Source organism: Hyla sarda, chromosome 2, assembly GCF_029499605.1.
Source record: "Hyla sarda isolate aHylSar1 chromosome 2, aHylSar1.hap1, whole genome shotgun sequence".
In the NCBI taxonomy this organism is placed as follows: Eukaryota; Metazoa; Chordata; class Amphibia; order Anura; family Hylidae; genus Hyla; species Hyla sarda.
In genome coordinates, this window is record NC_079190.1 from 83146187 (window position 1) to 83159910 (window position 13724).

A 13724-nucleotide genomic window follows, 5' to 3' on the forward strand; every position below is an offset into this window, starting at 1 on the left:
CAAGAAAAGTTTGCTAAGGGGATTTTCTCCTGCTCTGGACAGTTCCTGACATGGACAGAGGTGTCAGCAGAGAGCACTGTGGTCAGACACAAAAGAACAACTCATAGTAACATAGTTCATAAGGTTGAAAAAAGACCAGAGTCCATCAAATTCAACCTGTAACCCTAATGAGTTCCTACTGAGTTGATCCAGAGGAAGGCAAAAAACCCTCATACTAAAGGTAAAAAGGAGGAAGAACCCCCATCTGTGCTGGTGTAGAAACCTTCTTTCCTCTAAACCTAGAGGATGCCCCTTGTTATAGATCCAGTTCTGGGTATAAATATATCATGGGAGAGATCTCTGTACTGTTCCCTGATATATTTATACATAGTTATTAGGTCACCCCTAAGTCTTCTTTTTTCTAAACTAAATAACCCTAATTCTAATTCTGATAATCTTTCTGGGTACTGTAGTCCTCCCATTCCCCGTATTACCCTGGTTGCCCGTCTTTGAACCCTCTCCAGCTCCACTATATCTTTCTTGTACACTGGTGCCCAACACTGTACACAGTATTCAATGTGTGTTCTGACTAGTGATTTAAACAGCGGTAGAATTTCCTTGTCGTGGGCATCTACGCCCCTATTGATGCACCCCATGATTTTATTTGCCTTGGCAGCAGCTGCCCGACACTGGTCACTACAGCTAAGTTTACTATTAGCTAAGACACCCAAGTCCTTTTCCACATCAGTCATCCAAAGTGTGCTCCCATTTAATAAATAATCCCAGCCCAAATTTTTCTTCCCCATGTGCATTACCTTACATTTATCAGTGTTGAACCTCATCTGCCACTTCTCAGCCCAAACCTCCAACCTTTCCAGATCCATTTGTAACAGTGCACTGTCCTCTATTGTGTTTACCACTTTACAGAGTTTAGTATCATCTGCAAAGATTGCTACTTTACTATTCATACCCTCTACAAGGTCATTAATGAATATATTAAGTAGGACAGGACCCAAGACTGACCCCTGTGGTACCCCACTAGTAACAGTCACCCAATCAGAATAAGTACCATTAATAACCACCCTCTGTTTCCTATCACTGAGTCAGTTACTTACCCAACTTAACTTCCTCTGTAGTATACAGCAGCTGATAAGTAATGTAAGGATTAAGATTTTTATATAGAAGTAATTTACAAATCTGTTTAACTTTTTGGAGCCAGTTTATGTAAAAAAACTGATTTTCCACCATAGTACCCTTGTAAGTAATGTCCTGTCCTCAGACATTTATATATTTGTACCTACATGGCTTTTTTCTTGGCATTTTTTTACTCCCATAGACTTCTATGGGAGAAAAACGCCACGATTTCATGGAAAAAAAAACGCCAGTTGCTCAACATGCTGCGATTTTGCAAAATCTCCAAGGAGTTGAAAAACGCCAAAAGGATTTAAAAAAACGCCAAAGTGAAAAACGCCATATGGAAAAAGAATTTTGCGATTTCTCATTGATTTACAGCTAACATCTGGCCGCAGCATTTTTTGGCTGAAAAAACGCCATGCGTCAGAATTGGCGTTTTTCTTGGCATTAAAAAAAAAAGTAGAAACTTAGCCTAAGAAAAAGTAAAGACAGATGTGCAAGAATCATGGACACAACCGGTGCTATAGCCCTTCAATCGTGTAGTCAAATATATGATGAGAATAACCGAGCTGACTTACAATTTGCAGCATTGTCGCTAATTTCTACTTGCGCCTTAGGATCTCGTATGATGTCTTTCCAGTCTATGGTATCGGTGTAACACAGCTGCTCATTCTTAGTTATGTGAACACCTCCAGCTAGAATCTCTGAAAACAAACACAATGGAAAATGATAATCTCCGCTTAAGGGAAATAATAATGTTGTCATTCATAATCGGAATATTCACTTGACATAATGTACAAAATGGTGTACTATCAACTAGTTGGTATCCAGGATCCTGTACACAGAAGTGTTGACATTAATATGTTCAGTTCATATGGGAAAATGTATGCTCTTTTGTAACCAGGTCTTGTTTGCTAAAGTTTCAAACCTGAATAACCAGTGCACTTATCCAAAGATTGAGGTTTGTTCTTATTTTATGTGCTTGTCTGATAGAGAAGAAAACATAATAGTGTTGGCACAGCTCCACTAGTAGTAAAGCAATGAATACCAAAACAAAGGTCTAAAGTCCAAAAGGGAGTTTCACAGTCGGGAAGGAGTAAGAAGTATGTGAAGGGGTCAACACTAGGGGGTGTCCAGCTTGTCTGCCTAATACTGGGCACAAGGACGCTACAGAACGTGATTGCCATTGACAGAGGTTATGGTAGGAGGCTCTACCCACTAGGCAATTCAGCCTGTCCTCTCAATGAGTCTCTGTTCTGGGAACGTAGATTATTTTTAGAACAATTGTTTTATTCTTCCCCCCCCCCCCCCCAAAAAAAAAATCACAATAGTTCAATTAATTCTTTTAATTCTCCCAAGCTCTAATTGACAGAGAGTGATGACTCCACGGACAGGAGTTCAGGACAGTCACAGTCTAAGGAGGGAAAGATAAAGCCAGCTCTAGCTTTCAATGGAGATCACTATGGATTTATTGGAAATGTGTGAAAAAAGCATAAAGTTTCCCTGTGGTGGCTTGTAATGAGGTGGGCCTACTGAAAGCATTGTTTACATGATCTGGAGATGGGCGCAGAATACAATATTGGGGTCCATACAACAAACAGATACAGGAGTCGGCACTACCGTTCACTCGTTAACCGCTGAGGCTCTATGGTGTCCCAAGGGGGTGCTGGAGAAGCTAGCGGAGGCGCTACAATCTCTAAGAGGCCACGGATTAGTGCAAAGCATACAATGAAGAAAAACAAGAGGCCATACTTTTCAGGGGGTAAGGGGTACTCTGGTGGAAAACATTATTATTATTATTTTTTTTTTTTTAATCAACTGGTGCCAGAAAGTTAAACAGATTTGTAAATGACTTCTATTAAAAAATCTTCACCCTTCCAGTACTTTTTAGCAGCTGTATGCTACAGAGGAAATTCTTTTCTTTTTGATTTTCTTTTTTGTCTTGGCCACAGTGCTCTCTACTGTCACCTCTGTCCGTGTCAGGAACTATCCAGAGCAGCATAGGTTTGCTATGGGGATTTTCTCCTGCTCTGGACAATTCCTGATACGGGCATCAGGTGTCTGCAGAGAGCACTGTGGACAAGACAAACAAGAAATTCAAAAAGAAAAGAATTTCCACTGTAGCATACAGCCGCTAAAAAGTACTGGAAGGGTAAAGATTTTTTAATAGAAGTCATTTACAAATCTGTTTAACTTTCTGGCACCAGTTGATTTAAAAAAAATAAATAAAATGTTTTCCACCAGAGTACCCCTTTAATCTTCGTGCATTAAAATAGCCAGCTTGACAGGACAAAGACGCCTGAACGGCGCTGCAGCGCCGTTCAGGCGTCTTTGTCCTGCCAAGCTGGCTATTTTAATGCAAGAAGATTAAGACATGAAGCACAAAAAGCGGTGAGTGGCCTCTTGTTTTTCTTCATTGGACAATTTTGGGGTCGTTTTGTAAGAAATGTGAGGAAGATTACGGGGTACTCCGATGCTGAGCATTCGGAACAAAAAGTTCCCAAAGCTTAGAGCTGGTGTCCGGGCTCGTGACGTCACGGCCCCACCCCTCGAGACATCCCGCCCCCTCTATGCAAGTCTTACATTGAGGGGCAGGGCATGACATCCTGAGGAGGCGGGGCCATGATGTCATGCGCCACGACGTAGGCTCTAAGCTTTGGGAATTATTTGTTCCGAACGCTCAGCACCAGAGTACCCCTTTAAATGGAAATGATGGATTGTTACTCTCTTTGATGGGATGTAAAGTCAATAAAATTATGTATAACTGGCAATAAAGGGGTTGTCACAAAAAAGAATCTTCTCTGGTCCATGGGCTTTGTTTGGTATTGCAACTTATTCTAATTCATATCTATAGGGCTGAGCTGCAATGTCACACACAACCCAAACGCAAGAGTGGTGCTGTTTCTGTATAAAAAGGAAAAAAAAATACACCCTCATGTTTGTGATCTTTACCTTTTCTCCACTTGTATTTTTTATATATATTTTTTGTACTGTGAGCATGGAGTGGTCTCCAGCGGTTTGTGTTTTGGAATGTAATACTCAGTCTGCTATACTCGTAATCACGTGTCTGCCCCGTTCTGTCTTACCTGTAAGATGGAAGAAGCTGAGCTTCTGGATGCCACGGGTGCCATTCACCTGGTTATTAAGGATCATGTAAAGTGAGTACTTGTCTTCATAAAGACTCTCTCCGCGAATGACACGCAGGTTGTCTAGTGGCAAATAGGTAAAAATATTCAAGGCGATCAGCACATATCCCGTCACTTCACGAATAGACTGCAAAGAAATTAAATGGTCAAGTAAACACCAGATATTATGACCAAGAAAACCAATAGACATTCATGAATGATGGATGGAACAATAACTAGTGATAAATAGCAGCTTATTTCCAGGCATTAATAGAAAAGGCAAGTAGGCCTATATGGGGGCAACAGGGGTGGGCTTATAACTGGAAATGGAAGGAAGCTATGGGGAAAGTTATCAAAATCCTGTGCAGAGGAAATGTTGTCCGGTTGCCTATAGCAACCAATCAGATCGCTTCTTTCATTTTTTCACAGGCCTTTTCAAAAGTGAAAGAGGCAATATGATTGGTTGCTATGGGCAACTCTGCAACTTTTCCTCTGGGCAGGTTTTAATAAATCTCCCCCTATGTGCTTACAGGGAATGTAGAATTAAGTAGAACCAAGATGCATCTTTTTCTTCCAAGTTACTTTATGCTCTTATAGGTTTTTTTTCTACAGAGAGGAAAATCAAGAAGAAAAACTTTAGCAGGGCAACACGAAGGGAGAGATTTATCTATACCAGTGCAGAGGAAAAGTTGCCCAGTTGTCCATGGCAACCAATCAGATTGCCTCTTTCATTTTTAACAAGGCCTTTGAAAAATTTAAGAAGCGATCTGATTGGTTGCTATAGGCAACTGAGCAACTTTTCCTCTGGACAGGTTTTGATAAATCTCCCCCAAAGGCCCCAATTTACGAGCCACTCTTCACGTTTAAAGGGATATTCCAGGAAAAAAAAACGTTATATATCTCAACTGGCTCCAGAAAGTTAAACAAATTTGTTAATTACTTCTATTAAAAAATCTTAATCCTTTCAATAATTATGAGCTGCTGAAGTTGAGTTGTTGTTTTCTGTCTGGCAACAGTACTCTCTGCTGACATCTCTGCTTGTCTCGGGAACTGCACAGAGTAGAAGAGGTTTGCTATGGGGATTTGCTTCTAAACTGGGCGGTTCCCGAGACAGATGTCATCAGAGAGCACTTAGACAGAAAAGAACAACTCAACTTCAGCAGCTCATAAGTACTGAAAGGATTAAGATTGTTTAATAGAAGTAATTTACAAATCTGTTTAACTTTCTGGAGCCACTTGATATATAAAAAAAAAAGTTTTTTCCGGGATAACCCCTTTAATATTGGCATGAAAAAAATATCTGCAATCCACAATCTAGCAGTGGTTTTGCCTGTCGGTAAGAATATGGCAGCCAGGACTGCTGTTTCCTGACCATATCGGCCATAGATCATGTGTTTTCACCTTCCCTGCCTTCACTCTCCTTGTTTTGCATTTTTGCTTATTACTGTTCCACAATGTAGCCCTACCTGTTCTGCCGAACAATCTTTTCTGTCAGGAGTGAAACCACTTGTCAGCTATACGGAAATGCATTATTGTACGCAGTTTTCTGCTGTATTTTGTCTACATTTTTTACAGGAAACGAAAACACCCTAAAAAGGCCCATGGATAGCGCATGCTGCAGTTTAGAACAACGTGGTGTGTCTTGGACATAACGCATTACAAAATGTAATATAGTAAGATGAGGATAATACCATCTGCAGAACTGTACTGTAATAGGTAACACATCACTGCTTCATGGAAAAGACACGGAACAGGGAAATGAAATGTGAATTTCAATGTTGTTTTCATATTTTCACTGCACAGATTGTATAGGCTTCTGATGTTTTTGTGCCATACGAGTCTATGTTTGCTACATATAGACTTGTATAGCACAAACACATCAGACACAAATATAGTAATAAGTCTATTATATTTGCACAATAGAGCCTATTAAATAATCCTGTATAAAAAAAGGTAGAGATTCTCTTAAGGGTATGTTCACACTACGTAATTGCCACGGAATTACGTGCTGTGAACATAAACATCAGTGTAAATGGGTTTCCGCGAGACCTGTTCCCACTGCGGAATTTCAGCGGCGGACAATTCCACCGTTGAAATTGTTCTGCGCAAAGAAAGAACATGTTCATTCTTTGCGTGGAAGTCTGTGAACACTGCATAGCCGTCAATGGTGAATTCTGCGAGCGGAGATTCCGTTCATAATCTGTAGTGTGAACATACCCTTAAGTGTCACACTTTTATTTGACGCCTACCTTGCTGCAGCCCTGTGTGTGCAGTAAGGTTTGGAGTCGGGCCCAGCACTAATCCGCAGGAGATTTTATGCATCATCAAATACGCTGTGGATGCGCTATGTTTGATCCTACCCTTTAGGATTATTCTAACAAAATACATTAAAGGGGTACTCCAGTCGGAAAAAAAATAATTCAAATCAACTGATGCCAGAAAGTTAAACATATTTGTATATTACTTCTATATAAAAATCTCAATCCTTTCAGTACTTATCATCTGCTATATGCTTCAGAGGAAGTTGCGTAGTTCTTTTCTGTTTGACCACAGTGCTCTCTGCTGACACCTCTGTCTAGAGCAGGAGAGGTTTGCTATGGGGATTTGTTTCTGCTCTGGACAGTTCCTGACATGGACAGAGGTGACAGCAGAGAGCACTGTGGTCAGACAGAAAAGAACTACACAACCTCCTCTGGAGAAATACAGCAGCTGATAAGTACTGGAAGGATTAGGATTTTTAAATAAATGTAATTTACAAATCTGTTTATCTTTTTTGGCACCAGTTGATTTTAAGAAAATAGTTTTCCATCGGAGTACCCCTTTAATAGCATAGCCATTGGATATCCATTGCTGCTGATGCATGAACAGAAGAATATTCTTATTTTTGTACCCATCTGCTCCAATGATTTTAGGAGAAATAGCAGGGACACTTTAAATCCAGCACTTTAAACCCTGCCAGACCATATGGCACTTCCTTTATGTCTTTCGTTGGCATACCCCTTTAGCGTCATAAAATATCGATCAATGCATGAAAGCAATGAGATTACATTGTTAGCTGGAGAACAGCTTCTAAACCCCTGGAATGTAGTCTTTTAGTTTTAGAACATGGTTGGCCATGTTCACTTGAAGCAGCATGAAGCCTCTCCCAATGACAGCAGTACTTTACCTCCTAAACTCTGTAGGCGGAACAGGGAGGGGAAACCTGTTGTGCAATATTCAGGAAACGGGCCGGTTATACAGGACAGGCTGGAGCCACATTCCAATGACAGAAGTATTGAAATCATTTGCGTTTCACACCATTTGCTAACATGAAAATGACATCTGTGAACTAGGCGCTCAGTGAATAGGTGTTATTTCAGCGTGCCTGCCGATTACCATCTGCTACACAATGCATACCAACAATGTAAAAAAAGCAAACATCGGTATATGTGCGTCGGTCTCCTACCGTCATCTCGGCGCTGTACATTACCTTTAAGAAGGATAGATCTTTGTTGTTCTCAACAAGCACTATCTCCAGATTTCCCATCACAATGTGGCAGTTGTTGTACGTGTTCTTCAAGGTATGATGCTGGTACTCTGCCTCGCCGGTTACACTGAGTCCGTTCATTGTGCCAGTGCAGACTGTAGGAGAAAAAGATACAATATGTATATAGAATATATAGAATATTGGGGTTTTCACAGCAAAAGTTATGCTGGCTTATACCACTTGCATCCATCCCAGGACAGGAAGGTAGAACACTCCCATTGGTCGCACTTGAGAGGGACCACAAGACACTGTAGACCAGTGTTTCCCAACTATTGTGCCTCTAGCTGTTGCAAAACTACAACTCCTAGAATGCTGGGAGTTGCAGTTTTGCAACAGCTGGAGGCACAATAGTTTGGAAACACTGCTGTAGACACTGGAGCCCTATGAGGGTATGTACTACTCATGCAGAAAAAGATTGGGTCAAGTAGACTTGCAGAAGCCCTCAACCCAATGTCATACGACTGTTCATTTCTACACTCTATGAATAATTCTCACAATGTTTTCCTCCCGAACAAACCGAAGAATATCCAAGGGCGCTGGAGGGACGACCACACAGGGATAAAGAGAAACTATTAGATTAATACCCACAATACAATGCAGAAGTGGTCAGCCTGAGGAAGTGGTCAGCAAGCACCACAAAACGTGTTGCGTTGTTTCCCCTTTATCCCTGTGCGGTTGTCCCTCCAGCATCTCAGGCTATTCCGTGTTTCAATTGGGAGGGAAACCTTGTGAGATTTGTGAAATGTGAAGAAAAACAGACGTCCGGCACTGCTAGACTAAGATGAGCGGCAGCGTCTGGAGCGTGGATAGTGTTGTAAACCGTGTATATGAGACTTCGGTGTAGGAGGTGCTAAGCCATAACAGCAATCAGCAATAGTAAAGGAAAGGAACACAGAGCTTGCACTCACCATCCGAGGTAACTTCTTTATTGCTTCGTGTCAGGCATTACAAACAGTGGATGGGTGGAGGCGGGTGGGGAGGGACCAGGACAGACTGTTTCACGCCGCTCGGGCACACCGGCTGGAAGAAGCGCCCAAGCGGCGTGAAACAGTCTGTCCCGGTCCCTCCCAACCCGCCTCCACCCATCCACTGTTTGTAATGCCTGACACGAAGAAATAAAGAAGTTACCTTGGTTGGTGAGTGCAAGCTCTGTGTTCCTTTCCTTTACTTGTGAGATTTGAATCCTGCATAGCGGAATAAGCAGCACAAGGATGCGGTGATTTTTCTTCTATTTCTATTGTTGTACATGGTCAGCACAACTACCTGCCGTTAGCACATAAATACATTACACGGTGCGTTTGCCTATTTTCAGTGGGTATTGTCCACTATGGAGCAACTTCTCTTTGTTTTGTTGTAGCTATATAAATTACGGCACATACTTTGGAGCAGTCTGTAGGTTATTTGCATACATTTTGTATTTTAGTATACTTTTATAATTCTATGTATAGTAAAGAAGTTTGCTGTAGACTTTTTAGATATCTGTTATATCTTTGCAAAACCTCAAAAAGAAAAAAAAAAAAAATTAGACAACAAGTAACAAACATTACCATGTGTCTTCTATTTCATAATATGCCTATGAATATTGTAAGATATAAATGTAATATAACACAGCAGAGTTACACTTTAACTTTGAGGATAATCTCGATTTTTACAAGTGGTTTATGGATGTGCTCTTTGGAGTGTGCGGGAGGGATTACAGCGTGAGGATAAGAAATGTATGCTACGCAGTATAAAAAATAAAAACTTCTCTGGAAAAAGCAATAAAAGTTAGAATAATGGCGGGAGGTCATTTGCAATGTGCTAGTAAGTACAGGTGTCTTTAAGGATTTACCTTACAGAAATAAAAACAGCTAAAGAAGATAAAAACTAGTTCTATCCTAATTGAATATTCAAGTGTGTAAAGAGCTTTATAGATACTGGCCTAGAATTACCATTGCAAATATGCCAGGATAATGGCATAAATAGTGCCAAAAAAAAATCTGCCTTACATGACTCTTGCCTCATTTATTATAAGTTTTGAACACTTTTTAGCCATTTTTTCCGCCTCATCAGTCAAAGGGGCATGGTTTTGGTGGAAACGGATGTGGCTTTAATGTGGCTTTGCAGTAAGCCAACTAAGGCTGGGTTTACACTATGGAATTTGAGTGTAGTTCCACTTAGAAATTACGCTCAGAAATTCCGATGCATTGGGATTCCAATGCACAGCAGAGTTTACACCGCCAAAAAATACTGCCCGAAGAATCCACATGGAATCGCAAATTTTTCACATACCCATTGAAGTTAATGGTATTGAAACTTGCAGCGGAAAACCTGCAGGGAGTTAATCAGTGTGTGAACGTTCCCTTTTGGACCCTTTTTTTCCCCGTTAAGGGCAATTTGGTGCACAATTCTGCTTTGAGGTAAGCCAACTAAAAGGTGGTCTAAACTTTGCCTAGATGTCTTCAAATACTCCACATTTATCAATTAGCCTTAAACACTTGGCATGTTTGAAGACTGTTCGTCTAACTTTGCTCTAAGAGTTAGGCAGTTATAGTAAATCTGGGCCAATGGGGGAGATTTATCAAGACATGTGCAGAGGAAAAGTTGACCAGTTGCCCATAGCAACCAATAAGATTGCTTATTTTATTTTTCAGAGGCCTTTTCAAAAATGAAAGAAGCAATCTGATTGGTTGCTATGGGCAACTGGTTAACTTTTCCTTTACACATATTTTCCCCCATAATGGCCCTCATTTACTATTCTAAACCCGACCTCTTTTGTCGGCTTTTTTTGTCGCATCTTTGTCTGCGCCATGTCGCAGACATCGTGTGCCAGTCTGCGACACAATGCGACATTTTTTCCCGACGGACCCGATGTGGATTCTCCCAAACCCGAAAAAGGGGCGTAAACCGACATTTCTGAGCTTTCCTACGTATTTATTAAGGTTTCCAACCCGAATATGTTGTATTGTTGTGGATTTTTTCCCGACAGCTCAGAGGAGTTGGAAACCAAAACCAACAAAACCCACATGCGACAAACAGGATGCGACATAATAATAAATACCAGGGGAAAAAAGCAGTCGGGTAAGAAAGCAACATAGACTTACAACCCGATTTTCTTAGTAAATGAGGGCCAATGTGTGTATACCCAGCCATACACATAAGATTACTATGCTCGTTCTTCTTAGAAATGTCACAGCATGGCGCTCTAGTTTGTCCTGAAGAAGATGTTTGGACACAGCGGCTCAACATGGCGGCATTGAGCAGCTATTAAAAGGAAGGGGAAACGGATTGGTTTTTTTGGTGTTTCTCATTGTGCTGATAAAAGAAATACTGCGGCCACTCCCACTTAACCCAAAAGAGTGTCAGTGTTTCCATGGTGGTTTGGGGCCTGCGTTTTACACCCTGCAGTCCTGAAAAAAAAATTTGACATTGGAATATGACTATGCATATTATTAAAATAAAATAAATAATCAAAAACAAAAAAAAGAAAAAAATTTATATTTTAAAGTGTCCCCTTGGTTTTACACAGCTGGTTAGGGATTTCTTTTCATTCTCTGGCTATCCACCAGCCAGAAGTTAACTAACAGAATGGCCAAGGAGTAAGGTCAATGCTAAGAAGGACCAGGGTACCACTGCGACACTCACACACACAACATTAGGACAATATAGCTTAGAAATGTTCCGGCATAATGTGTTTTCACAGCTGTGTATAGTACATTTTTCAGCTGCAGGTCTACAGAGTGAAACAAACGTGCCATTTTACCCACAAATATGTTTTACAATCCTGAAGAATACAGGGACACAGTCTAATTCTGGAATTGGCCTCCTTGGATTTAGCCCCCACTTACTTTTCAGTTTTTCTTTACTGATGTTAATACTGAAAATATGAGAGAAGCTCAGCCACAGATAGGGGCGATTTTCCCCTCCAGACGTACAACTGGGAAAGGTCAGACATTAGAAAGGATCCAAACAAACCCAAGAACACTGACAATCGTCCAAGCAATGCTGCCCCCCGCCTCTGCCTATCCTGGAAAGAATGGCTTCTCTCTGTGCGGACACAATGTGTCCTTTTCTGCAGCTGGACTCAGCATCTCATTGTGCCTTGGGCAGGAATTCTTGGGGACTCTAAGGCCAGGGTCTGTGAAGGAGGGAGATTTGGATTCAAACAGTAACGTATTTCTTAAAACTCTAAAATACTGAATATCTACTAGAACTGCTAAATGTGGACCCTGTTGTGCTATGCACTTGTATGTGGTGAACATACTTGCAGCTTTCAGCATATAAGAAACATGTATGTTTTTATGGATATGTTCTCCACCATCAAAGTCCAATATAACAGCGTGTACATCACTATTAGATAATCACATACTATGTTTAACAAAAAGCCCTTTGTAAAAGTCCAAATTCAATTAAAAGTCACCATTCTGCTACTGGACTTAAGCCCCATAAAACAGACTCTAGAGACTCATACAAGACATGGCCTTCAAAATATAAAGTCTTTCCTCATAGTGAACCCAGTGCCAAAACAAGTGGAAGCATCTGTTTTGTAGGCCAGTTTCCAAGAGTGGTAAGACAGTAAAGGGAGGAGAATCAATCAGCACTACATGGTCATGCCTACGGGCGGAAGAAGGTGAGAGATGGGGTTCTTCTTGCAAAACCTGTATGTGATCATGATTTACTTTACCTAGTGATGACAACAGGGCCTAAGTGAAAAGAAAGAAAGAAACTGGTAAAAATGAAAAAGATCAAAGAATATATGTGACAGGAAAGCTTTAAAATACTCTTTACATAGAATTTTGCCTAGTAGAGAGGACAGGCACATGGGCCCACATTTATCATTGTAGTGTAAGTGAAGAATTTTTCTACACCTTTTTTGGGTGCTGGTAATATGTAGGAGAACCAAATTTATTAAATGGTCACAGAGCATTTGATACATTTTGTGCAGGTCACATTTTCTCAAATTTCTCTCTTCACATACACCAAAAAGCTAAGTCTGGGCTGGTGTAGTTTAAGAGACTTTTCAGTGGCTTTGCGCCTATTTTACAAAAAGGAGCAGTTCATAAATCCCTTCCATATCATGTGTGTTGCCAAAATCAGTGGTTTGCAACTCAAAATCAGCAGAAATGTTTAAACAAAAATGCGCAAATAAACTCTGCGTGCGCCTTATTGTGCCTTTTGTAGACTGACAGCTTTTAGTGTGAAAGTGTGCTTATAGCTGTCAATCACTGCGTAGGACAACCCAGATGACCACTTAGAGCTGTCAATCACTGTGTAGGACAACCCAGATGACTACTTAGAGCTGTCAATCACTTCGTAGGACAACCCAGATGACTACTTAGAGCTGTCAATCACTGCGTACGACAACCCAGATGACCACTTAGAGCTGTCAATCACTGCGTACGACAACCCAGATGACCACTTAGAGCTGTCAATCACTGCGTAGGACAACCCAGATGACCACTTAGAGCTGTCAATCACTGCGTACGACAACCCAGATGACCACTTAGAGCTGTCAATCACTGCGTAGGACAACCCAGATGACCACTTAGCACTGTCAATCACTGCGTACGACAACCCAGATGACTAGCACAGAATAAGCAGAGATTTCCATGACTAAATGACAAGCTATCCTGGAACTTTTCTTCAAAACTATTTATCAATCTGCTCAGCTCCTCCAGCAATAACATGATACCTGCAGATTAGACTGCATTTTCAACATGAAAGATTCCCTTTAAGCAGTCTAAATCCACTAGTGTAACACATAACCATGGCTTATTATCCCTTATTTCCATGTAAATTCATAGACTGTGTTGTTCTATATAATTCTTAAACCCATAAAATACTGACTAAGCGATAAGGTCACTTATGAGTCATTTATAGAGCAGAGCGATAATGGATCCCCTGCTCCCATACTGATGCATGGCTAGACGGATTCCTTATTCTGGAGCAATGAGTGATAACTTCTGTTGAAATGTTAATTT

General features: G+C 40.8%; 1 protein-coding gene across 4 annotated transcripts in view; it reads right to left on the reverse strand.

Annotated features, from left to right (window-relative positions):
• ERBB3 (erb-b2 receptor tyrosine kinase 3) overlaps positions 1–13724 on the reverse strand; it is a 130833-nt gene that overhangs the window by 48912 nt on the left and 68197 nt on the right. For all 4 annotated transcript variants that reach the window (XM_056562320.1, XM_056562321.1, XM_056562318.1 and 1 more), the window contains exons 2-4: positions 7708–7859; positions 4200–4386; positions 1692–1817 (exon numbers count right to left, since the gene is read on the reverse strand). In XM_056562320.1, the coding sequence (XP_056418295.1) occupies positions 1692–1817; positions 4200–4386; positions 7708–7845 (451 nt within the window). In that variant the 5' untranslated portion in view covers positions 7846–7859. The remainder of the gene's footprint in view (positions 1–1691; positions 1818–4199; positions 4387–7707; positions 7860–13724) is intronic.